At 42.5% G+C, this 27688-nt stretch overlaps 1 protein-coding gene across 1 annotated transcript; it reads left to right on the forward strand.

The window, feature by feature from the left end:
• The first annotated feature begins 24346 nt into the window (after positions 1 to 24346).
• Positions 24347 to 25207, forward strand: ANXA2R (annexin A2 receptor). The gene has a single exon (XM_003810994.5). The coding sequence runs from the start codon at positions 24400 to 24402 to the stop codon at positions 24979 to 24981; it is 582 nt and encodes a 193-aa protein (XP_003811042.2). The 5' UTR covers positions 24347 to 24399; the 3' UTR covers positions 24982 to 25207.
• Positions 25208 to 27688: the final 2481 nt, after the last annotated feature.

The raw sequence follows: 27688 nt of genomic DNA on the forward strand, positions 1-27688 counted from the left end.
TTCTTTTATTCCGGAGGTTCTCTGGGGACCCTTCCCTTACTGTGTGCCTAAAGCAAGCTGGCTGACTCCTTTTCCTGTGTCCCAGTACCCCTGGTTCCTCAGACTGGAACTTTCTCAGTTGCAGCACCGCTCACTTGTCAAAGCAGGATTGACCTCCATGGCAGCACCGCTGGTGGGTCCAGCCCACAGCTTCTCCTAAACAGTTTCGCTAGTTTCTGGGTCCTAGCACTGCTAGTGGTACCATAGCGGCTCTTCATGGGTCGTGGACTTGCAGCATGTTTGCCAACTCCATCCCACGCTGCCTCCCTAGGTTCAGCAGCCGGCCAAAAGGAACAGACTCCTGCAAAGGAACAACCTCGAGGGCTGGATATTTAGGAGCCACATTTATAGGGGCTTTTCTTTCTTTAAAAAAAAACACAACTGGCCATTAGAAGCATGACACTGAGTAATAGATAAGTCCTAATCATAGTCCTTAAGACATGTTTTCATAACTGGTATATGCACTTATATTTGTTTATCCACTTGTTTATAATAATGCATTAAACCCTAAAATTGACACGCTAATTTTCAACAGTTATTATTTCAGAGATGCATGGTATCCATTTCCTGTTGTTCAATTTCTCTCCTTCCATCCGCCTTTACATTTCTATTTTTAAAATGTTAATTTTTTCCAAATTCCATCCTGCCACCTTTCTTTTCTTTCTTTCTTTCTTTCTTTCTTTTTTTTTTTGAGACGGAGTTTTACTCCTGTTGTCCAGGCTGGAGTGCAATGGCGAGATCTCGGCTCACTGCAACCTCCGCCCCACCCCCTCCCCGGGTTCAAGCAATTCTCCTGCCTGGGACTACAGACGCGGGCCACCATGCCCGGCTAGTTTTGTATTTTTAGTAGAGACGGGGTTTCTCCATGTTGGTCAGGCTGGTCTCGAACTCCTGACCTGAGGCGATCGGCCCGCCTCGGCCTCCCAAAGTGCTGGGATTACAGGCGTGAACCACCGCGCCCAGCCCATCCTGCCTTTTTTTTTTTTTTTTTTTTTGAGCCAGAGTCTCACTGTTTCCCAGGCTGGAGTGCAGTGGCGCGATCTCCGCTCACTGCAAGCTCTGCCTCCCGTGTTCACGCCAATCTCCTGCCTCAGCCTCCCGAGTAGCTGGGACTACAGGTGCCCGCCACCACGCCCGGCTAATTTTTTTTTTTTTTTTTTTTTTTTTGTATTTTTAGTAGAGACAGGGTTTCACCGTGTTAGCCAGGATGGTCTCGATCTCCTGACCTCGTGATCCGTCTGCCTCAGCCTCCCAAAGTGCTGGGATTATAGGCATGAGCCACCGTGCCCGGCCCCATCCTGCCTTCTAAAACCATCTCGTCATATTCTCAAATCTTTCTGACCCTGTATGCTATATTTTCTGATATCCTTTTAAATTTTCTTACCTTTTCCTGTTATTTCCTTTTTATGCAATTCTTCTTTATAGAATTGTAGAGTTTAGCAGTTTTCTCATTTTGCTTTTGTTGCACCTGATTTTTAAATTTTCCTTTCCTTTAAGATTGATTTATTTCCAGCAATCGGATTCCATGGTGCCCTCAAAGCCCTCATCTCTATGGCTAACATAGGGGATGAAAGCTCAGTTCCCACAATACCCAAACACCAGCCACTAGAAGAATCAATGAAGAGAGGGAGAGAAAGAAAAGCACAGTGTTAGACTTCAGAATAAGAAGTGAGAATGGTCACATGGGAAGCCTGCTTCATATCCAAATCCTAAAAACACTTTCCAATTCCACTTTGACAATTTATTGCCATTTTCTTATACTGATAATTGGTATTTAATTAATCTAACAAGAAGTACAAGGCAAAGACAGTTTTATTCCCACGTTCCATTCAGATTATAGCACCTAAGCTCCTTTATATTCAAATTCAGAACTGTCACTGTGTGAAAAAAAAAAAAAAGTCTTCATAGCTAGACCAAATTAATGCCAACACCAAGTTTCTGGGTTTTAGTTTCTGACATCTAAGGTGACAGAAAAGTTTCAAAGTCCAAAGGGTGATTGCTACTGCATGTTTTTTTTATCACTTTCTGAAGACAACCATTTTTCTGTGCCTGACACACTGCATGTTGAAGCTATGAGGATGCATAAATCTTTTTCCTGGGATATCTGCAGCTTGAAGGAGTGAGTCTCAGATGCTGCAGGCCCAGAGCTGGGTAGAGATTGTGAGAGAATAGCCTCCTTGGGCCAAGTATGCACCGGTGATGTACTTGAGCCTTCAGTGTTGCTAGATCTTGAAGTTTTGCTGAATATTTGGTTTTGCTGGATCCAATCCATGTGGATTTTTGAGGTGGGCGGGCCCCACATTGGCAGAATTATGCAACTGCCTGAGAATGCCTGACCTGGAGCTGATGCCCTGAAATGCCATGGTTGTCAATTCCAAAGGCACAGGGCTGGGGGTCTTCCTCATGGCTCCCTAAATTTAATTTCCACCTCCACCCTGTAAACGTAAACTTCAGACCATTGAAGGAATATTTATTGATGGTTGTTCTCTGCTCTCAGCAGGGAGGCCAAGCTCAGTTTCAAGAGAATCCCAGGACAGTGGACCACTGTCCCTTCCCACCCTGGTGATATCCATAGCTATTCAAAGGCTCCCTGGAGTTCAGCCTCCAGCTCTGATCTGGGTCCCAGTCCCTTTCATGCCCCTGCCCACCTGTATGTGTTTCCAATCCTGACTCCACCAACCTCAAATCTATTTCACAGGTGGAGAATACAGAAGAATGCTTTAATCCTCATGTACAAAGAACTATGAATTCTAAGAAGATCTAAAAGTAGAGTTCCTTAGCACATTGTTGATTATGCAGATAGAATTTTTCCAATTGAAAAACCTTGAAGGCGTTCAGAAGATGAAGAACAAAATATGGAAGGATGTCTACTGCAGAGACTTCCAGCTCAAGGCAGGGCACAGTCCTATGAAGGTTCCCCAAGAACAGCATGAGTGCTCCCACTGAGGTGCATGGGCTTCTTCCAGGGCATTGTTATAAAGGAGTGGTGCCATGAGCCATGACCAAGACTGGGGTTCCTTTCTTTTCTGGGTTCCAGTCTGTCCTAAGCCTTAGTTTTCAGCAATTTCTTGTGGGCAGCCTGGGCTCTGCTCTAGGCATCTATCTGTCCAACTTCGCAGGTTGGCATCTCCTGGCTGGGTCATGGCCCATTGTGTTGTGTTGTCTATAGGATGCACTTATTTTTCTTTTTACTTTTTTTTTGTTTATAGGCTATTTATTGAGAAGTTGTTTTCTAAAATGCTACTTTCTTTTTAAAATTTTTTTATTATACTTTTAAGTTCGAGTGTACACGTGCACAATGTGCAGGTTTATTACATACATATACATGTGCCAAGTTGGTGTGCTGCACCCATTAACTCATCATTTACATTAGGTATTCCTCCCAATGTTATCCCTCCTCCCTTCCCCCACCCCACGACAGGCCTGGGTGTGTGATATTCCCTACCCTGTGTCCAAGTGTTCTCATTGTTCAATTCCCACCTATGAGTGAGAACGTGTAGTGTTTGGTTTTCTGTCCTTGTGGTAGTTTGCTCAGAATGATGGTTTCCAGTTTCATCCATGTCCCTGCAAAGGACATGAACTCATCCTTTTTTATGGCTGCATAGTATTCCATGGTGTATATGTGCCACATTTCCTTAATCCAGTCTATCATTGATGGACATTTGGGTTGGTTACAAGTCTTTGCTATTGTAAATAGTGCTGCAGTAAACATACATGTGCATGTGTCTTTATAGTAACATGATTTATAATCCTTTGGGTATATACCCCGTAATGGGATGGCTGGATCAAATGGTATTTCTAGTTCCAGATCCTTGAGGAATCGCCACACTGTCTTCCGCAATGGTTGAACCAATTTACACTCCCATCAACAGTGTAAGAGTGTTCCTGTTTCTCCACATCCTCTCCAGCATCTGTTGTTTCATGACTTTTTAATGATCGTCATTCTAACAGGTGTGAGATGGTATCTCATTGTGGTTTTGATTTGCATTTCTCTGATGACCAGTGATGATGAGCATTTCTTCATGTGTCTGTTGGCTGCATAAATGTCTTCTTTTGAGAAGTGTCTGTTCATATCCTTTGCCCACTTTTTGATGGGGTTGTTTGATTTTTTCTTGTAAACTTGTTTAAGTTCTTTGTAGATTCTGCATATTAGCCCTTTGTCAGATGGGTAGATTGCAAAAATTTTCTCCCATTCTGTAGGTTGCCTCTTCACTCTGATGGTGGTTTCTTTTGCGTGCAGAAGCTCTTTAGTTTAATTAGATCCCATTTGTCAATTTTGGCTTCTGTTGCCATTGCTTTTGGTGTTTTAGTCATGAAGTCATTGCCCATGCTTGTGTCCTGAATGGTATTGCCTAGGTTTTCTTCTAGGGTTTTTATGGTTTTTAGGTCTAATATTTAAGTCTTTAATCCATCTTGAATTAATTTTTGTATAAGGTGTAAGGAAAGGATCCAGTTTTAGCTTTCTACATATGGCTAGCCAGTTTTCCCAGCACTATTTATTAAATAGGGAATCCTTTCCCCATTTCTTGTTTTTGTCAGGTTTGTCAAAGATCAGATGGTTGTAGATGTATGGTATTATTTCTGAGGGCTCTGTTCTCTTCCATTGGTTTAACTCTCTGTTTTGGTACCAGTACCATCCTGTTTTGGTTACTGTAGGCTTGTAGTATCCTTTGAAGTCAGGTAGCATGATGCCTCCAGTTTTGTTCTTTTTGCTTAGGATTGTCTTTGAAGGGGGCCAGCCCCTCCACACCTGTGGGTATTTCTCATCAGGTGTGATGAGAGACTGAGAAAAGAAATAAGACACAGAGACAAAGTATAGAGAAAGAACAGTGGGCCCAGAGGACCAGCGCTCAGCATATGGAGGACCCGCACCGGCTCTGGTCTCTGAGTTCCCTCAGTATTTATTGATCACTATCTCTACTATCTTGGTGAGGGGGATGTGGCAGGGTGGGGAGAGGGTCAGCAGGAAAACACGTGAACAAAGGACTCTGTGTCATAAATAAGTTTAAGGAAAGGTGCTGTGCCTCGATGTGCTTGTAGGCCAGATTTATGTTTGACTTTACACAAACATCTCAGTGCAGTAAAGAGCAGTATTGTCGCCAGCATGTCTCACCTCCAGCCATAAGGCAGTTTTCTCCCATCTCAGTAAATAGAATGTACGTTCGGGTTTTACACCAAGACATTCCATTCCCAGGGACGAGCAGGAGACAGATGCCTTCCTCTTATCTCAACTGCAAAGAGGCCTTCCTCTTTCACTAATCCTCCTCAGCACAGACCCTTTATGGGTATCGGGCTGGGGGACGGTAAGGTCTTTCCCTTCCCACGAGGCCATGTCTCAGGCTGTCTCAGTGAGGAGAAACCTTGGACAATACCCAGGCGTTCTTGGGCAGAGGTCCCTGCGGCCTTCGACAGTGCATTGTGTCCCTGGGTACTTGAGACCAGAGAAGGGCGATGACTTTTACCAAGCATACTGCGTGCAAACACATTTTTAACAAAGCACATCCTGCACAGCCCTATATCCATTAAACCTTGAGTCAACACAGCAAATATTTCTGTGACCACAGGGTTGGGGCTAGCGTTACAGATTAATAGCATCTCAAGGCAGAAGAATTTTTCTTAGTACAGAACAAAATGGAGTTTCTTATGTCTTCTTCTTTCTGCATAGACACAGTAACAGCCTGATCTCTCTTTCTTTCCCCCACAGTCTTGGCAATGTGGGCTCTTTTTTGGTTCCGTGTGAACTTTAAAGTAGCTTTTTCCAATTCTGTGAAGACAGTCATTGGCAGCTTGATGGGGATGGCATTAAATCTATAAATTACCGGCCGGGCGCGGTGGCTCATGCCTGTAATCCCAGCACTTTGGGAGGCTGAGGCGGGCGGATCACGAGGTCAGGAGATCCAGACCATCCTGGTTAACATGGTGAAACCCTGTCTCTACTAAAAAAATACAAAAAATTAGCCGGGCATTGTGGTGGGTGCCTGTAGTCCTAGCCACTTGGGAGGCTGAGGCAGGAGACTGGCATGAACCCGGGAGGTGGAGCTTGCAGTGAGCCAAGATCAAGCCACTGCACTCTAGCCTGGGCAACAGAGCGAGACTCCGTCTCAAAAAATAAAAAAAAAAAAATCTATAAATTACCTTGGGCAGTATGCCCATTTTCACAATACTGATTCTTCCTATTGATGAGCATGGAATGTTCTTCCATTTGTTTGTGTCCTCTTTTATTTCATTGAGCAGTGGTTTGTAGTTCTCCTTGAAGAGGTCCTTCACATCCCTTGTAAGTTGGATTCCTAGGTATTTTATTCTCTTTGAAGCAATTGTGAATGGGAGTTCAGTCATTATTTGGCTCTCTGTTTGTTATTGTTGTGTAGGAATGCTTGTGATTTTTGCACATTGATTTTGTATCCTGAGACTTTGCTGAAGTTGCTTATCAGCTTAAGGAGATTTTGGGCTGAGACAATGGGGTTTTCTAGATATACAATCATGTTATCTGCAAACAGGGAGGATTTGACTTCCTCTTTTCCTAAATGAATACCCTTTATTTCTTTCTCCTGCCTGATTGCCCTGGCCAGAACTTCCAACACTATGTTGAATAGGAGTGGTGAGAGAGGGCATCCCTGTCTTGTGCCAGTTTTCAAAGGGAATGCTTCCAGTTTTTGCCCATTCAGTATGATATTGGCTGTGGGTTTGTCATAAATAGCTCTTATTATTTTGAGATAAGTCCCATCAATACCTAGTTTATTGAGAGTTTTTAGCATGAAGCGTTGTTGAATTTTGTTGAAGGTCTTTTCTGCATCTATTGAGATAATCATGTGGTTTTTGTCTTTGGTTCTGTTTATATGATGGATTAGGTTTATTGATTTGTGTATGTTGAATGAGCCTTGCACCCTAGGGATGAAGCCTTGCACCCTAGGGATCATGGTGGATAAGCTTTTTGATGTGCTGCTGGATTCAGTTTGCCAGTATTTTATTGAGGATATTTGCATCGATGTTCATCAGGGATATTGGTCTAAAATTCTCTTTTTTTGTTGTGTCTCTGCCAGGCTTTGGTATGAGGATGATGCTGTCCTCATAAAATGAGTTAGGGAGGATTCCATCTTTTTCTACTGATTGGAATAATTTCAGAAGGAATGGTACCAGCTCCTCTTCGTACCGCTGACAGAATTTGGCTGTGAGTCCATCTGGTCCTGGACTTTTTTTGGTTGGTAGGCTATTAATTATTGCCTCAATTTCAGAGCCTGTTATTGGTCTATTCAGGGATTCAACTTCTTCCTGGTTTAGTCTTGGGAGGGTGGATGTGTCCAGGAATTTATCCATTTCTTTTAGATTTTCTAGTTTATTTACATAGAGGTGTTTATAGTATTCTCTTATGGTAGTTTGTATTTCCGTGGGATCGGTGGTGATATCCCCTTTATCATTTTTTATTGCGTGTATTGATTCTTCTCTCTTTTCTTCTTTATTAGTCTTGCTAGTGGTCTATCAATTTTGTTGATCTTTTCAAAAAACCAGCTCCTGGATTCCATTGATTTTTTGAAGGGTTTTTTGTGTCTCTGTCTCCTTTAGTTCTGCTCTGATCTTAGTTATTTCTTGCCTTCTGCTAGCTTTTGAATGTGTTTGCTCTTGCTTCTCTAGTTCTTTTAATTGTGATGTTAGCGTGTCAGTTTTATGTCTTTCCTGCTTTCTCTTGTGGGCATTTAGTGCTATAAATTTCCCTCTACACACTGCTTTAAATGTGTCCCAGAGTTTCTGGTATGTTGTGTCTTTGTTCTCATTGGTTTCAAAGAACATCTTTATTTCTGCCTTCATTTAGTTATGTACCCAGTAGTCATTCAGGAGCAGGTTATTCAATTTCCATGTAGTTTTGCGGTTTTGAGTGAGTTTCTTAATCCTGAGTTCTAATTTGATTGCACTATGGTCTGAGAGACAGTTTGTTATAATTTCTGTTCTTTTACGTTTGCTGAGGAGTGCTTTACTTCCAACTATGTGGTCAATTTTGGAATAAGTGCAGTGTGGTGCTGAGAAGAATGTATATTCTGTTGATTTGGGGTGGAGAGTTCTGTAGATGCCTATTAGGTCCACTTGGTGCAGAGCTGAGTTCAAGTCCTGGATATCCTTGTTAACTTTCTGTCTTGTTGATCTGTCTAATGTTGACAGTGGAGTGTTAAAGTCTCCCATTATTATTGTGTGGGAGTCTAAGTCTCTTTGTAGGTCTCTAAGGGCTTGCTTTATGAATCTGGGTTCTCCTGTATTGGGTGCATATATATTTAAGATAGTTAGCTCTTCTTGTTGAATTGATCCCTTTACCATTATGTAATGGCCTTCTTTGTCTCTTTTGTCTCTTTTGATCTTTGTTGGTTTAAAATCTGTTTTATCAGAGAGTAGGTTTGCAACCCCTGCTTTTTTTGTTCTCCATTTGCTTGGTAGATCTTCCTCCATCTCTTTATTTTGAGCCTATGTGTGTCTCTGCAGGTGAGATGGGTCTCCTGAATACAGCACACTGATGGGTCTTGACTCTTTATCCAATTTGCCCGTCTGTGTCTTTTAATTGGGGCATTTAGCCCATTTACATTTAAGGTTAGTATTGTTACGTGTGAACTTGATCTTGTCATTATGATGTTAGCTGGTTATTTTGCTTGTTAGTTGATGCAGTTTCTTCCTAGCACCAATGGTCTTTACAATTTGGCATGTTTTGCAGTGGCTGGTACCGGTTGTTCCTTTAGTGCTTCCTTCAGGAGCTCTTGTAAGGCAGGCCTGGTGGTGACAAAATCTCTGAGCATTTGCTTGTCTGTAAAGGATTTTATGTCTCCTTCACTTATGAAGCTTAGTTTGGCTGGATATGAAATTCTGGGTTGAAAATTCTTTAATTCTTAAATTCTTTAAGAATGTTGAATATTGGCCCCCACTCTCTTCTGGCTTGTAGAGTTTCTGCTGAGAGAGCCACTGTTAGTCTGATGGGCTTCCTTTTGTGGGTAACCTGACCTCTCTCTGGCTGCCCTTAACCTTTTTTTCCTTCATTTCAACCTTGGTGAATCTGACGATTATGTGTCTTGGGGTTGCTCTTCTCGAGGAGTATCTTTGTGGCATTCTCTGCATTTCCTAAATTTGAATGTTGACCTGCCTTGCTAGGTTGGGGAAGTTCTCCTGGATAATATCCTGAAGAGTGTTTTCCAGCTTGGTTCCATTCTCCCTGTCACTTTCAGGTACACCAATCAAATGTAGATTTGGCCTTTTCACATAGTCCCATATTTCTTGGAGGCTTTGTTCATTTCTTTTTACTCTTTTTTCCTCTAACTTCTCACTTCATTTCATTCTTTTGATCTTCAATCACTGATACGCTTTCTTCCACTTGATCAAATCGGCTACTGAAGCTTGTGCATGCATCACGTAGTACTTGTGCCATGGTTTTCAGCTCCATCAGGTCATTTAAGGTCTTCTCTATGCTGTTTATTCCAGTTAGCCATTTGTCTAATCTTTTTTCAAGGTTTTTAGCTTCTTTGCGATGAGTTTGAACATCCTCCTTTAGCTCGGAGAAGTTTGTTATTACCGATCTTCTGAAGCCTACTTCTGTCACCTCGTCAAAGTTATTCTCTGTCCAGCTTTGTTCCGTTGATGGCGAGGAGCTGTGATTCTTTGGAGGAGAAGAAATGCTCTGATTTTTAGAATTTTCAGCTTTTCTGCTCTGGTTTCTCCCCATCTTTGTGGTTTTATCTACCTTTGGTCTTTGATGATGGTGACCTACAGATGGGGTTTGGTGTGGATGTCCTTTTTGTTGGTGTTGATACTATTCCTTTCTGTTTGTTAGTTTTCCTTCTAACAGTCAGAACCCTCAGCTGCAGGTCTGTTGGAGTTTGCTGGAGGTCCACTCCAGACCTTATTTGCCTGGGTATCACCAGTGGAGGCTGCAGAAAGCAAATATTGCAGAATAGCAAATGTTGCTTCCTGATCCTTCCTCTGGAAGCTTCGTCTCAGAGGGGAACCCGGCTGTATGAGGTGTCAGTTGGCCCCTACTGGGAGGTGTCTCCCAGTTAGGCTACTCGGGGGCCAGGGACCCACTTAAGGAGGCAGTCTGTCCGTTCTCAGATCTCAAACTCCATGCTGGGAGAACAACTGCTCTCTTCAAAGCTCGGTTGGAAATGCAGAAATCACCCGTCTTCTGTGTTGCTCACACTGGGAGCTTTAGACTGGAGCTGTTCCTATTCGGCCATCTTCGAACGATCTCAGCATACACTTATTTTTCAAGTGAGTGTAGCTCTTCTGTGGTTTCAGCCATTGGCCCCAGAGTGTGGGTCTCAACAACATTTTTGTCCCCTTTAAACTTCAGAAATGACTCTAGCCTATGTAAGCCCAGCATGGCAGCCTGAATGCACTGCACTTCATATGTGCACAGAACTGGGGACATTGGCAGTGGTGGCTCAGTGCAGTGAAGTTGTCCAGTGCCCAATCCCAGCTTACTTTAGGCTTAAGTCAGGTGGCATGTGGGGCTCTGGACATGCTGCCTTCAAGACAGCTCTTCCAAAGATGATGAATGGGGCTCCATATTTTAGCCTCCAGATCAGGCCAAGCTACGTGGCTGGTCTAGGAAAGGGAGTAAATGATTCTGTCCAGTACAGACTGTGCTTTTATAGTATGTTCTGTCATATACAGAATGGCAGACACCAAAGTCCAAATAGTTGGGAGATGATCACTAATTCATCTGGAAAAATTTCTTCAGGACCTGGTAGGATTAAGGTGAAAATTGTAGGCACAATTGAAAGTCAGCAGGGTTGTTATGATTGAATCAGGCAAGAAAAGAAGTGAGGGAAATTCCATGGGAGGGTAGAGTCCAGTTACTAACAGTGTCTATTGTAGGAGACAAGAAGTTAATAGTTTTTTGTCACCCATTGCCAGGGTTATGGCTTGCAATCTTACAACAAAACAGATTAACAAGAGAAACCATTAAAAAATTATTTAACAAAGTTTTCCATGACAAGGGAGCCCTCAGAAATGAGGACCAAAGACCCAACGAAAAGTATGTATTTTTAGGCTTGGATTCTATGGACAAGTCAAGTAGAAGTATGATTGGACAATAAGTGTATTATCTAGTGCTAATAAATGGGCACTGGGGAGCCCAGAAATGGCTGTCTGTTCAGATTCTTTTGGCCTCTGGGTAAAGAAGTACTCCTCTGGAATAAGGGCTTTATGCTCTACTTTCAGGGGAGGTAGGTCAGAGCATTCCTTTATGGCCAGCTGCCACACAGAAAGGCATAGTGATTGTGGTAATACCAACCTTCTTGCTTCTGTGGTTTTCTCAATTGCCAAGGTACCATGAAACCTCCTTATAAAGTTTCTCGGTTCAGGAACTGGGTCACTATATTATCTAGTCATTATACCAGTCTCTCAGTCCTGAGAGTAGGTCAGTCCAGTTAAACAGTTAACAGGACTGTCTCGAGTCAGGTGGTGGGATTGCAGAATGGCATCCACCAAAGTTAGGCCTAAGCAATCATTCATTTAATAAGAGATATTTCCAGCCAGGTGTGGTGGCTCATGCCTGTAATCCCAGCACTTTGGGAGGCCGAGGCGGGCGGATCACCTAGGGAGTTTGAGACCAGCCTGACCAACATGGAGAAACCCTGTCTCTACTAAAAATACAAAATTAGCCAGGTGTGGTGGCACATTCCTATAATCGCAGCTACTCAGGAGGCTGAGGCAGGAGAATCACTTGAACCCAGAAGGTGGAGGTTGCAATGAGCTGAGATTGTACCATTGCACTCCAGCCTGGGCAACAACAGCAAAACTCTGTCTCAAAAAAAAAAAAAAAAAAAAAAGATATTTTCATTGAAACGAGAAAAACAAAGGTTAATGATTGGAACTGACTATAAACTCAGTTTTTTTAGTCCAGAGGGCAGCCAGTCAGAAATTTTTAGATGTTAAGCTTGAAGTATCTTCAGTTTGAATGGGGGTAGGCAGTGGCAATCTGACAGAATTTCCTGGTTTGCAGTTTGCATGAGGTGTTCTGGTGAAATTTCTGAGTAGTCCATGTATGAGTGGTGGTGATTTCTCTGCAGTCTATATTAACCCATCCAGCTTCAGCTGACAAGACTTCAGGAAAAGTGCAGTTTAATTTCAGCAGTTCAAAGCCAGAAGGGTAGAAGAAAAATCAGAAATATTAGTTTTAAGAGCCATAGCTAGACTTTTTTTTTTTTTTTTTAGGTGAAGTCTTGCTCTGTCGCCCAGGCTGGAGTACAGTGTCACCATCTCCACTCACTGCAACATTCACCTCTGTGTTCAAGCAATTCTCCTGCCCCTGCCTCCCGAGTAGCTAGAATTACAGGCGCACACCACCACACCCAGCTAATTTTTGTATTTTTTGTAGAGATGGGTTTTCACCATGTTGGCCAGGCTGGCCTCGAACTCCTAGCCTCAAGTGATCCACCTGCCTCAACCTGCCAAAGTGCTGGGATTACAGGCATGAGCCAATGCGTCCAGCCCTTTTTTTTTTTTTTTTTTTTTTGAGATGGGGTCCTTGCTTTGTAATTGAGGCTGGAGTGCAGTGGCACAAACAAGGCTTACTGCAGCCTCAACCTCCTTGGCTCAAGCAATCCTTCCACCTCCACCTTCCAAGCAGCTGCAACCACAGGCGCATGCCTCCATGCCCAGCAAATTTTTGAACTTTTTGTAGAGACGGTGTTTCGCCTTTTGCCCAGGCTGGTCTCGAAGTCTTGGGCTTCAGCAATCCTCCCACCTCGACCTCCCAAAGTGCTGGGATTGCAGGTGCGAGCTCTGACACCCAGCCCATTGCCAGATATTACAGGAAACAAAAAATTCAAGATCCAGTCTAGATTTCAGGTAGACGAAAAAACCTCAAAAACAATGAGCTAGAGTCTAATAACAGGTGCACTATATTTTTTTCTCTGAAAGTTTTTTCTCTATACTTACTCCCTTTTTATCAAACATCATCAAAGTATTAGTAAGAGTAATTTGCTTGCAAAATAAATTTAGTGTCTTTAAAGTTGGCCTGATATTTACACAAGTGCAGCAGGAATAGTGTTTTACCACACAAGCTCTCTTTAGGTTGGCTTTTCTGGATCTTTTAATAAGGAATCTCAAATTAGACTTTTAAAAGCCTCTCAAGGCTAGGAAACCATACCAGGATCTTGCTGTCACACTTTGCCTGGAATACCTATAGATTTCGGTGAATTCTTCCCTTGTCAAGGTCCTCCAAATATCCTGATGTTCCTCAGCCTGCCAGGAAGTGACATTTCTTACTCACCTGTAAGGCCAGGAACCCTTTTAAACCAGACCAGTTTCTCAAGTCTGAGTGTGTTGTTTCTGTTCCTAAAAACCACAAAAGAAAGAAAACAGTGATATTACATTCAACGTGGTAACAACTCTGAATCTTTGTTCTAACAGTGGAAATATAATATCTCTAGGGATTAAGCCCGGTCTCCAGAATGTACCCGGGCCATAGGAAAATAACATCCAGATGTTTTTTAACAGCACCTCCAAGGACGAGCTGAGGGTTTCTCAGTATAGGGGAAACTGTCACAAGGTGTACCCTCTTTTCTTTTGAAGCAGTAAAAGCAGTTCTCATTCTTCCCCATTCTTTGTTCAAAGCATATGAGATATGAGCCAGCTTTATAGTTATTGTCATGCTACCTTACATGCATGTAAATCTGTTAAGGCTAATTCAATACTAGTGTTCTGTCTCTCTTCTGTTGGGTACACAGGGGTCTTTTTGTGTCAGGATTGTTTTATTTCTCCCACAGTGGATATATTCTTCCCCTTTCTTTCATCCTAAGTGGATTATTCTTAGAAGCTATCATAGATAGGGCTTCCTAGAAGATGGTTCCATGTGATCAAGCAAACTGTTGTGTTCAGGGTAGGTTCAGTTAATAGAACCCAATGTTCATAAAAGTAGTGGGGGATTCTCTTTAAGAAAAAGAATAAAAATTTTGAGTACAAAATTACAGACCTGTTCAAATGGATCCTAAAAGCTAAGCTTCCTTAGCTGCATGGTAAATTCGCCTCTGACCCTGCGTGATACCCAGTGTGGGCCAATGAGGTAGTGTTGCAGGAAACTGAGGACCAGAGAGACTGATATGGAGAACAGGAGGATTGTTTATTTTAGGTACGCACCAGCTCAGTGGATTTGCATCCAAAAAGCTGAGCCTAGAACAAAGACAGAGTGGGGTTTTTATAAGCTGGCTTACAAAAGTAAAACAAAAGCAGCTAATCATATGATAGGTCACATAATCTATAGCATAGCATAACTTGTGGCCTTGCATAGCCGGTGGTCTTGTGCCTGCATTGAAAGAAAAACAAGAACTGGCTAAATACAGACATTTGTAAAACATAATCTCGCTTAAGAAGCCTGGGAGAGGAGTAACAGTAAAAGAATTTGTCTTTCTTTTTTTTTTTTTTCATTCAACCTTGCTCTGGAGCAGGGGCGGGTGTCTGGAGCCCATTCCTTTGGACTTGGCTTTCCGGACAGGGGTATCTTATAACTGTCCTTGAAGTGAGCTTGCTAGGCAGAGGAGAACTTGTTCCTTTCTTTTTAACCCTTGCCCTGCCTGTTACTTTTCTTGGAGTGAATGAATGCGTATTTATTTTTAAATTTTCTGCCTCAGTAGCACACCATTGAATTGTCTCTTACTCCTTCCTATTCTAATTACCCTGTCTTTTAACTCCCACTCTCTTAAAAAAACCACTTTTGAATTAAAAAGTGGCACATAAGTTTTCACTTTAGCTAATGCTTCCTGTGGAAGCCAGGCCAATAAAATATGCCTCTCTGTTTACCTTATATGCTTTGACTTTTTTCTTCTGCAGACTGAATCCTAAATAATTCAATCTGTATTGAAAAGATTATGAGGATGCCTACAAAAATAGAATGATTCAGGTCACTATTGACCTTTGAATGGCCCCGAATGAGACATGATGCCAGTATTTAATAAGTCTGCCTGAGCAGGGCAGAAAAATTAAAAGGCCCTTTTAAATATCAAGCAAGTATGAATATTTATATGCCTATTTTGTATATCACTCTTGTCAATCCCCCAATTTTTTGGTTAGCCAAGAGCTCTCATGATCACAGGTGATAAAAATTATAATGTATTAGCATATTGAATCCAGCAATATATGTTTTAAAAAATACATCATGATCCAGTGGGATTTATTCCATGAACTCAATATTGGTTTAGCACTTGAAAATCAGTTAATATTAGTCAACACATTAACATTAAAAAGGAAGTAAACCATGTGATAATATCAGTAGATGCAGAAAATCTTTTAAAAATTTAACCCCTTGTCATTATTAAAACAAAACATATCTTAACAAATTAGAAAAAGTGGATTCCCTTATTTATTTAAAACTATATCTATAAGAGACATACACAGTTAATATTCCACCTTGAAAGAAATAAAAATGTTTAACCCCAAAATATATTTATTTGAAATATTTTCAGATGGCTGCCAGAGAACCAGCAAAATAAGTAGCCCTGCAATGCTGTTGTTTGTGGGAAAAATTTGCATCTGTAGAAAATCTGCATTGATTCATACGGGCCTTCTCTTGTCTGGATCTAGGAAGGATTAACAGAGTCTGAACCCTTACAAGTTTTCTCTCTCCTATAACCTGTTTTGGCATGATGCACTTTTTTGTGTAACCTCAAGATGGTATATAACCTCCTGCACCTCACTGAGGGGCTGAGCAATCATACATTTTGTATGTGTTTTCTCCTATTAATCTGCCTCTGTGAGTCGATTTTAGAGCAAACTTTCAGAGTGCGCAGAGAAAGATTTCCCTTGGCCCCTGAAAATTTGGTTCTGTGAGCAGGAACCCAAAGTTTGGCTCTTTTGGAAGCCCACAGTTGAGGGAAACCAGGAGCTGATCAGCCAGCATAAGGATAAAGAATTTTTACCAGCCAGATTCCAGGCCCCACTCTGTGGAATCTGGTGAAGTAGACAGTAAAAATCACTCTCTATTTTTCCTGTCCAAAATATTGACTGATGGGAGAAAAGGATTTGTGTGACTAGTGCTGGTGTATCGACTCTGGTGTACTTTTTGGTACTTTGTAGTATGAATCATGTTGTTTCATCCCCTTTCCTCCCAGAATAGTCTTTTCTTTGTCTTTATCTTTCTGTATTCTGTCATAAAGAGGAGTAAGGAGTATAGCAGTACAGTACAGATGAAGGTTTTCTCTCATCTTGTTTTGTTTTTTTTTTAATTTGTTTTGTTTTTTTTTAGACAGAGTCTTCTTGCGCTATCGCCCAGGGTGGGGTGCAGTGGCATGATCTGGGCTCGCTGCAACCTCTGCCTCCTGGGTTGAAACAATTCTCGTGCCTCAACCTCTGTGTAGCTGGGATTATAGGCATGCACCACCACACCCAGCTAATTTTTATATTTTTAGTAGAGACTGTTGGCCAGGCCTCAAACTCCTGGCTTCAAGTGATCTGCCCACTTCGCCCTCCCAACGTGCTGGGATTACAGGCGTGAGCCACCAGTTCCCAGCCCTATTTTGTTTTTGTTTTAGAGACAGGGTCTTACTCTTTCACCCAGGCTGAAATGCAGTGGCATGATTATAGTTCTCTGTAACTTTAAACTTCTGGACTCAAGCCATCCTCCTGCCTTGGCTTCCCTAGTAACCAGGACTATAGGCTCATGCCACCACACCCAGCTAATTTTTAAAAAATACTTTTGTAGAGATGGGACTCCTTATGTGCCCAGCCTGCTCATGAACTCCTGGGCTCCCGAAGCACTAGGATTACAGGTGTGAGCTACCATGCTAGGCCTGAAATAATCAATATGCCAGAGGTATATTGGTATATTGGGGTGGTGTATTCTGGTGTCCAACAGTCATATTTTGAGAGAGTGTGTCCAGAATAATCAACTCAGAACGTAGGTTGCTATCTTGAACTGGAGTATTAGGGAGAAGGGACACAGTAAAATCACACACACACACACACACACACACACTACATTAGAAGATGAGCCTTAAATTTGCACCAAGAGTTGATTTCTTAACACTGAATGCTAAAATTACATTCATCTATTCAGCCACAGACAGAGCTATATGCACTCCAACTTCCCTAAGTGAGGCTGTGCATCTACAAAATGGAGAGAACTAAGAAGCAAGCCCAGCACAAAGCATGTGCTTACCACATTTTTCGGTTGAGAATGAAACAAGATAAAGCACAAAATATAGTTGGTATGGTGTCTGTCACAAATAATGATTTTCATCACACAATATGTGAGGAGAACTAAAAGGGGAGGCAAGAAGCTGAAAGTGTTTATGAGAAATTGCACCTTACAGATACTGGAGGAGTGGAGAAGATGATTTTCCCACTTACCCAACCATTTCAGTGTATTGAGCTACACTGTGAAAAAAACAAATACAATCAAAAAATAGGTTTCAAAAAATTACAACTTGGCTTGGCATGGTGGCTCATGCCTGTAATCCTGGCACTTTGGGAGGCCGAGGTGGGTGGATCACATGAGATCAGGAGTTCGAGGCTAGCCTGGCCAACATGGTGAAACCCCGTTTCTTCTAAAAATACAAAAATTACCCGGGTGTTGTGGCAGGAGCCAGTGGTCCCAGCTACTCTGGAGGCTGAGGAACAAGAATGGCTTGAACCTCGGAAGCAGAGGTTACAGTGAACTGAGATCGTGCCACTGCATTCCAGCCTGGGTGACAGAACAAGATTCTGTCTCAAAAATAAATAAATAAGTGAACAAAATAAAAATAATTTAAAAAATAAAAAATTACAACTCTAATCTCTATGCTATTTTCAAGACATAAACAAACTAAAAAATGGCACTAAAGATTGAAAATAAAGGAGTGGATACCTGAATTTAATCAGTTCTAGGGTAAACATTTTTCTCCTTTAGTATCTCTGAAATATGTATATATTTTTAAATGGGTGGCCTCTTACCATTGGGACACAGTATAATTTGCAGCATTTTCCTCTGTTAATGGTATATGTAATTATGTCTCAGGTGACCCCTTCTTACAGAGGTTGTAATCCCAGTTATGTTATTTTTTATTTTATTTTATTTTCTGAGACAACGTCTCCCTCTGTCACCCAGACTGAACTGCAGTGGTGCGGTCCCAGATCACCATTCACTGCAGCCTGCGTCTCTAGGGCTCAAGAGATCCTCCCACTTCGGCTTCCCGAGTAGCTGGGACTACAGGCACTCGAGACCAAATCCGACTAATTTTTCAATTTTTTTTTTTTCTTTTTTTGGTAGAGGCGGGATCTCACTTTGTGCTTAGGGTGGTCTTGAACTTCTGGGCTAAAGAGATCCTCCTGACTCAGCCTCCCAAGGTGCTGGGATTACAGCAGGGAGCTACTGCTCTGGGTCAGCTTTTCTGCTAAAATGCTTTGCTGAGGTGGAAATGAGGAGGGTGAAGCAGTGGGCGGGCATTTGTTTTACAAAGGCTCTACCTAGGCTGTACCATCTGGTGAAGTGCTTGTAACTTTTAAGGTGGAAACGATGCCATTTTTCCTTTATTCTCCCGTCTGTAAGACCAGAAGGCAATTGGAGGATCCTCAAATACCAGGGAGAAACCAGGTAGCAGAAGAAGTAGTATGGTGGGAGGGGAAGATCAAAGCAAACGCCTGGGGAGTGAGTGACAATTGCGACCCCAAATTGGGTCTCCTGACTTGTCAAGGCCCTTCTCTGGGCTCCTCTGCACCTGTCCTCTGCCCAGGTTGATCCAGAAAAGGATGGAATTGGTTGCATGGTGTTTTCAGGATCCGATTGGGAGATGATGCGTTCGCGTGGGAACGCTCCTGGTAGGGTCTGTAAGCCTCTTGGGGGGATTACATCTGGATGTATAATTTTTTTTGGGAAATGTGAAAGCTTATGGGAAAAATACGTTTTACTTCCAAGCAGTGGCAGTTCATTATTTCCTATGAGGAAGGAGTTTATAGCCCCACTCTTGACTGAAAAGTGTGAGAGACAATTCAAGCGCTTGAAAATTCACCTGTTTTGCATTTCCGGAAAGACAGAGAAAGCGTCAGTGATCCATTTCACAGATCAAGGGTATAGGAAAGTGGATGGCACTTTGAGATGTTCATTAGGTTTGGAGAGGGAGCAGACATCTGCCAGCAATCCCACCTCTTGTGCTGGAGTCTTGCAGTTCATTTTTCTCTCCTGCCCTCTTGCAAATCCTATGCCCAATATCAAGGATATCTGACAGTTAACCATCAGAATCAACGAGCGGTTCCCACAGAGTTCCGTCCTGCAGGAGAGGTACCGGGACAGGCGGGGGAGACCTGAAGCTGCGATCAGAAAACGCTGTGCCTTTTACGCTTCTAAGGAACCTTAGACCGAGAATTTCAAGTTTCAAAGGCAAGCAGTTGTTGGCCCCTCCTGTAGGATCCTGTGGGCTCTGGACCGGGAAGAGAGCCTGGCAGCGAGGGGTGACCTGGAAAAGCCCAGTCACAGAGGGTGGATGGCTGTTTCCTGCGTAGGAAGCTGTTGGCGACCAGAATGGTTTATACTTTGTTCCTGGGACCAACAGGATCTGCTTGGTTCTCGGCGCATAAGCCCACTACTCTCCCCCTGCGTAATGCACTGGGTGGAATGCAAGAACAATACAGACTTCCTGCGGGCCTCGGTGGCCCACGCCTGTGATCCCAGCACTTTGGGAGGCCCAGGCGGGCGAATCGCTTGAGCTCAGGAGTTCGAGACCAGCCTGGGCAACATAGCGAGACCGCCGTCACTAATATATATATTTATATATATTTTTTATATATAATATATTTTTATATATAATATATTTTTATATATAATATATATTATATATTATATATTTTATATATTATATATTTTATATATTATATATTTTATATATTATATATTATATTATATATTATATATTATATAATATATATTTTATATATTTTATATATTATATTATATATTTTATATATTTTATATATTATATAATATATATTATATATTTTATATAATATATTATATAATATATTATATATTATATATTATATAATATATTTTATATATTATATAATATATAATATATATTATATATTATATAATATATTTTATATATTATATAATATATATAATATAATATATTTTATATATTATATAATATATTATATATTATATATTATATAATATATAATATATATTATATATTATATATTATATAATATAATATATAATATATATTTTATATAATATATATTTTATATATTATATATTTTATATAATATATATTTTATATATTATATATTTTATATAATATATATTTTATATATTATATATTTTATATAATATATATTTTATATATTATATATTTTATATAATATATATTTTATATATTATATATTTTATATAATATATATTTTATATATTATATATTTTATATAATATATATTTTATATATTATATATTTTATATAATATATATTTTATATATTATATATTTTATATAATATATATTTTATATATTATATATTTTATATAATATATATTTTATATATTATATATTTTGTATAATATATAAATAAATATATATTTATATTTATATATTTATTTATATATTATATATAATATATAAATAAATACATTTATATTTATATATTTATTTATATATTTTATATAATATATAAATAAATATATATATTTGTATATTTATATATTTTATATATAAATATATAAATATATGTATTTATTTATATATTATATGTAAATAAATATATATTTATATATTTATTTATATTATATATAAATATAAAATATTATATATTTATTTATATTATATATAAATATAAAATATTATGTATTTTAATATATATTTATATATATAAATATATATAAATTAGACGGGGGTGGTAGCACTCACCTGTGGTCTCGGCTACTCTAGAGGCTGAAGCGGGAGGATCGCTGGATCCCAGGAAGTCGAGGCTGCACTGAGCCAAGATGACATCACTGCACCAGCCTAGGCGACAGAGGAAAAAAGAAAAAGACATCAGACTTCCCTAAACCCGTGGGGGACAGAGTGGGTAGAGCCAGTAGCACTTTGGTGGCACCGAGCGCGCAGTTGGTCGGTCGCTGCACCGTTCCTTTCCCAGCGCCGGCTGTTTCTCACTAGCAACGCCACGCCTTTGTCAGCGTTATCGGATGCTCTCTGGCGGCAACCTTCTTTCCGCCAAAAGTTATCTTTTGCAACTGCACAGACATTTGCTACGGGCAGCTGATCGCTGGGTCCCAGCGCCGCTGGTTTCACAATTTCGCGGGTGCCCCCCACCATCCCCAGCCCGCAGCATAATCGGTGAAGGGAGCCTGCGGTTTCTCAGCCGCGCCTTCGCCCGTTGCGTCCTGCGAAGCCAGTGGAATCGGTGGTCACAAGGTTGGTTTCACCAAGTCGGGCGTTTCTTGGCACCGGCACCGCTCTGCGCTTTTGCTGGCCCAGGCCGGTCTCAGCACCGTTAGGTGCTCTCTAAAGGCGACTGTCTGTCGTGGTTAGGAAAGCTGCTATGGGACGACAGTTTTTTAGAAGTTTCTAGTCTAGCCCAGCTGGCGGTTTCTGGATCGCAGAACCACTGATTGCGCGGAGCTGGATGTACTTCTGTGGCCGCGCATGTTTCTCTGTCGTATCCCTACGGCTGTCGTCGAAATCGCGGTGTTTCTCTGGCCCCACCGCCACGTGGGCAACTTCTTCAGTGGCTGCGGGGTTCCCTCCACTGAGTTGCTGGTTTTGATCCACGCTTTCTCCCAGAGAGCAGACGAGACACTTTTCTGTTTGTGTCAACTGCTAGTCGTGCTGTGCAGTGTTTCCTCGTCTCGGTGCGGGGCTTTCTCCATCCGAGGCCCTCTAGTGCCGGCGTCGCGATCGCAGCACCCAGCGTTTCCGTTGGCTCTTTCGCCAGCGGCGCGGAGCCGGCGGTTTTGCTGTCACAGCACTTGCTGCACGGAGTTTCTCGGTAGCCGAACTTCTCTTTTTTTCTCAGAGTCGACGGTTTCTTGGTGACGGCACCGTTGGTTGCGCCAAAACAAATGTTGTCCTTGACAACCCCGCCGGCTGCATTCCCTTTCAGGCTCCTGGCACCGCCATTTCGGCGAGCCGTGGTCTCTTGTTCACAGCTCTGTGCCTCCATTTCTCGGTGGCGGCAGCCCTCAGGCCGCGGATCTGAGAGATTTAAAGTCGCAGCTGCCCCCGTTGCGCCGAGTCTGGCGTTGCCGGATGGGTGCTGCAGGGCTGGGCGGGGGGAGCCCGACGCTCCTTGGAGCCGGTGACAGGGGAGCTGCAGGGGCACAGTCTCTTCCCAGCGCCGCCGCACGGGTTCCGGCTCGGCCTCCAGAACGCAGTCCTGTGGCGGCGCCGCCGGCGTCTCTGTCGCAGGACCCCACGGTTTCGCGCGTCGTTGGCTTCTTGGTCCCAGCAAGTTTCGATTTCGCGGTGCCTGGGATTTCCACCCTCTGTCCAAGTAGGGGAATAGCCAAAATGTATTTTCTCAGCCCAAGCAAGTCCTGACTTAAGACAAACACCGGTCTAGTCCTGGCTGCGATATCTAGGCCGTAGGAAGTCACCCGTTTCCCCATGCGAAGGCGAAGTTACTCTGTGACTCGTTTGTCAGCAGCTCCGGGTTTCCAGTGGCCTCGGATTTCTAATCATAACAACCATGGGGTCAGCCTAGCCTCAAGTTTCTTAGTCCTAGCAAGTTCCGGTTTCCTACTGGTAAGACTTGCTTTAGCTGCGCAGGAAATGGTTAACTCCTGTGGAAATCTGGGTACCAGCGAATCCTTTTTTTTTTTTTTTTTAAAGGTTTAGTGATGACCAGTTTAGCAGTGTTGGGAGCTCTTATACCAAGTTTGGTTTCGCAATATCGAGTCCTGTCTTAGCTATGCTTGTGTGTTTTTAAAACTCCCGTGGAAGTCAGGAAATGCCGGCGATCGCGATTTCTCAGTTTTACCAAGCTCCCTTTGACAATAGCAAGTCCTGCCCATCGAGACTTCTTCCTCTTGTAGACCAAATCGGGATGTACCAGCTACTACGATTTTTTAGACGTAGCTAAACACGTTTAACCGTGGCTATTTTTGTTTTTTTTTCTCGTAGGAAATTATGACAGGAGCAACCTGCAGGGGTTTAGATCTGACAGAAATATTCTAATGGTAGGCATTGCATCGCTTAGCCATATTTGTAATTTCTTCTTTGTAGGGTTGGTTCTCTGTAACTTTTGCTTACCTTAAAATTATTTTTGTGTCTTGCTCTGAGGACAACGTTACCGATGTGTTTTTCATTTTTACTTGCATTTCAGACTTTCATTATTTTAAATTATGTATTTTTTTTCTTCTAATTTTGAGCGTCTCAGATTCGTGCTTCTTGACTTTCATTCTCTCAGGAGCCGGGGAGCCGAGCTCGGTCTTAGCCTCGCTGGTATCAGGTTCCGAGTTCTGTCTGGAGGCTCCGCTTCCTATGCGGAGCTGGCGGTTTTGTATTAGCACGTTTGCCAGTGGCGCCCACTGGGCGTTTTCTCAGTTGCTGCACCCAACGTAACATTTCCCGTTCGCGGGGTCCTTAGGTTCTCAGTGCTGTCACTTTCTCGCTCCTACAACCGCTAGTATCTCCTAGGAACTTCCTGAACCCCGTTTTGCCGTGCAGAACGGTGATTGCACCGAGCCGCTGTTCGCACTGGTAATTCTGTGGTACCATTAGCCGGCGCTTTTTCTGTCACAACCCATTAAAACGGGTTAAAACATATTAAACCTATCAAACACATTGAACGGATTAAAACAAATTAAATGCCGCAACACATTTTTCTGGTACAACACATTGAAGCAGAGTTGGTTCATTCCTCCAAACAGGTTGTTTAGGTGTGGAAGCACCGCTCTTAGTTCTAAGACCATGCTGTTTCTCTTTAGCAGCACCCTTTATGGCGCCGAAACGGATATTTGTTTGGCAATACCAGCGCTATCCGCTAGGTGCCGGCGCTTGCTAAGTTCAACGCGCCAGTTTCTCGTTTGCAAGGTGGTTAGGGCAGAGCCCTAGCAGACAGTTTTCCGGTGGCAGCAACACTCATTTCCCGGAAACGGGTGGTTCTTGGCCCTTGCAGCGCTCTTTAATACCTGCGTTCTGTAGCGCTAGTTCTCTGCAAGATTTGCTTAGTGTCATTTCATTTCGGTTTCTTTTCTCGCTATGTTTTTCTGTCGGAATTACGGTTCGTTTTGGTTCTATGTACTCTCTAAAATGTTATCGTTTTTCATTTGTCTACTAATTTTCGTGCATTTGTTACTACTGAGTTTCTTAATATCTGACTGGCCTCCGCCCACGGGCTCTGCGGAGCATAAATACTCAGGCTGATGGTAGTGCAGAGACTCTCCCTCCTTGATCAGCGCAAACGTTGGTCTGAGGCTTAAGGGATGGAGCAACATTTTCTTGGCTGTGTGAAGCGGGCTTGGGATTCCGCAGAGGTGGCGCCAGAGCCCCAGCCTCCACCTATTGTGAGTTCAGAAGATCGTGGGCCGTGGCCTCTTCCTTTGTATCCTGTACTAGGAGAGTACTCACTGGACAGCTGTGATTTGGGACTGCTTTCCAGCCCTTGCTGGCGGCTGCCCGGAGTCTACTGGCAAAACGGACTCTTTCCTGGAGTCCAGAGCACCTTGGAACCAAGTACAGCGAAGCCCACTGAGTTCAGTTGGCCGGGGACACAGAAGCAGCAAGAGGCACCCGTAGAAGAGGTGGGGCAGGCAGAGGAACCCGACAGACTCAGGCTCCAGCAGCTTCCCTGGAGCAGTCCTCTCCATCCCTGGGACAGACAGCAGGACACCGAGGTCTGTGACAGCGGGTGCCTTTTGGAACGCCGCCATCCTCCTGCCCTCCAGCCGTGGCGCCACCTCCCGGGTTTCTCAGACTGCCTGGAGTGGATTCTTCGCGTTGGTTTTGCCGCGCTCTCTGTACTCTGGGCGTGCTGTTCACGGATCTGTGGAGCTAAGCAGCCTTAGATAGCAGCAGAAGGTTTTTTGGATTCTCCTCCTTGAAAAGATTCTCAGTTACCAAACGTCTCCACCTAGAAAATAAAAATACGTTAAGATGTGCTTTCATTGCTGGTTGTCAGTTTTTAAATTCTCTTTTTCCCTGATGTTTCTTTCTTGTTTCGCGTCGCTTATTACTTTCAGTTTTCTTGTATTTTAAATATTTGTATTTATTTCATTAAATATTTCATTCGTATCTGTTTTCACTTTGAGAAATCTATTTTACGATTGTAGAATTCTTAGAGTTTTTGGCAAATTTAAAATTTGTTTTTTTCCATTGTATTTTTAAATCTTATTCCTACTATTTTTCTAATTATTGCTTTTTAAATGTATTGTTTGTTTACATTTAATTTTATATCATGTCTTTTACGTTATTATAACGTCTTTTTAATTTTAATTGTTAATTTTATTTTTAACAGCGGTCTTTCTTTTTTTGAGTATATCGATTCATTGTTTTACACTCAGGAATTTTATTCACGATCATAAGACTGAGAGGTTTATCAATCTTTGCTATTTCTCGTGGAAGGACCACGCAATTACTTATATTAATACAACTTCACAGATGACCAGTTCTTAATATTACTTATTCTGGCGGGGCAGCATGGCTCACGGCAGTAATCCCAGCACTTTCAGCGGCGGAGGCATGCGGATTGCTTGAGCTCAGGAGTTTGAGAAAAGCCTGGGCGACAGGGTGAGGCCTGTGTCTACAAAAAATGCAAAAATTAGCCCGGTGAGATGGTGCGCACCTGTAGTCCCAGCTGCTTCGGAGGCTGGGGTGGGCGAGTTGCTTGAGCTCAGGAGGTCGAGGCTGCAGTGAGCCGGATAGCACCAACGCCCTCCAGCAGAGCGAGAGCCTGTCTCAAAATAAATAAATAATTGAAAAGACTACTTATTCATGGGTCTCAGGGCTAGCAGTGTTTCCAGCGTCTTTTTCTTTGGAACAGTTTAGCTTGGCTTATAAGAGAACTACCAGTTACTTAATGGTACCACAACTGGGTTTAGCAATTCCGGTAGGCACAGCAGGTCCGGCTTGGCCCTGCCTGCTTTGACTGCCTTTTCGGGAGTTTTAAACCTCCTACACTCGGAATATAGCCCTGATTGTGGTTTCTCTGCATAGCAAGTTCGGACTTAAGCGAAATAAGTATCGGCTTATTTCGCCTGCGATAAAGATGCTTAATTCTGCGTTCGAAATATTCTGAGCGAGTCCTGGGTTAGGGATTTCTTCGAGTAACAAGTGCATGCTTCGATTTTAAGTGCCCCTGTGAATGTGATTTCTTAGCTCTTGCAAGTCCATATTTAGTCGCAACCAGTACTAGCATAGCCATGCCTGCGACTCCTTAGTCCCAGTAACTTTCGGTTTCATAATAACTTACCCTGCTTTACTTATGCCTGAGTTTTAAATATAGAAATCCAGGCACGTAGGTGAAGAAGATATTTTAGGAGTAGCAAGTAGCGGTTTAACAGTGTCTGCAGTCCCTTAGTTAGAAGTCCTGGTGAGACCGAGCAGATATTGATATAGGCCTGACAGCGATATTACCTCTGTGAAACCACATTGTTTAGAAGTGTTTGCATTTTCTTCTTTGTAGAGTCCATTTTTCCATGTTTTGCTTAGTTTTGAATTTTCATTTGATGAATCTTCCCAAATGTATTGTTTTTATTGTGTGTGCGTGTGTTTTTCAGCTAACTTGCCCTTTAAAAAAAAAAATTGTTCCTAATTTTTGTTTTGCTGACCCTCAGCTTTATGCTGTCTGGTTTGCGCTGGCCTATAATTCCCGGAACTAAATATTCTATTCTTTTGGCCTAACTGGCCTTTCGTCGATGGCATTACTGCTAGTTTTGCCGCTCTAGGTGCTCCTTGGTGTTAGCACTGCCGGTTGCTTCTGTGAGGCTTGCTAGAGCCCAGGACGCTGAGGTGCTGGGTGACCCCGTTTCGGTGCAACCACTCCGAAGGTTCTCGGTTTATCCAGCTGTGTTTTGGAACAAATGCCAATTCTTCCTGGGAGCAAGTGTCTTTCAGTCGCGTTCCTGGCTGTTTTCTTCAAAAGCAGCCGTTTCTCATGGTAGCACCGCTTGTTGGCGACGTCGGATTCTTTTCCGTGGCAGTACTGGTCGTTTCATGGAGTGGCCGGTTTCTCACTCGCACTGTGTCGGCTGGCAGTTATTCCGTGGAGGCGCAGCTCTCAGCCGCTTCCCTTGGTTCTCGGTGTCGGCTGTCCCTGTACCTGCGTTTGTGGCGGTATTTCTGTCACAATCGAGTCTGTGTTTTTTCGATGACAACGCCATTCATTTCTCTAAAACAGGCTATGTTTGGAATTGGCAATTTTTCTTTGTCAGAGTCCTTGGTTTCGCAGAGCCTGTTGTTTCCAGGTTACTGGACTGCTGTTTGCTCCGTGCTAGCAATGTTGCACCCAGTACCGTTAGGTGCTCCCTGTTGGAGTTTTGAGACAGCGTTTTGAGATAGGTGCACCAGCACTCCAGACCTGGCACCTGAAGAAAGCATTATCATTTCAAGCTCAGTACGGGCAATAGAATGAGTGGTGTTAGAGAAAGCAAGCAGATGCTTGAAGAAAGGGCCACTCCACAGTATTTTTTGGCTTTTTTTTTTTTCACTTTTTTTGAGACAGGGTCTGGCTGTGTCCCTCAGGCTGGAGTGCAGTGGCACAAGCATAGCTCACTG

This window comes from Pan paniscus, chromosome 4 (genome assembly GCF_029289425.2).
Source record: "Pan paniscus chromosome 4, NHGRI_mPanPan1-v2.0_pri, whole genome shotgun sequence".
NCBI lineage: Eukaryota > Metazoa > Chordata > Mammalia > Primates > Hominidae > Pan > Pan paniscus.

Coding starts and splice junctions, on each gene's coding strand:
- ANXA2R (XM_003810994.5), top strand. CDS start 24,400: ATGGAGCAACATTTTCTTGGCTGTGTGAAGCGGGCTTGGGATTCCGCA.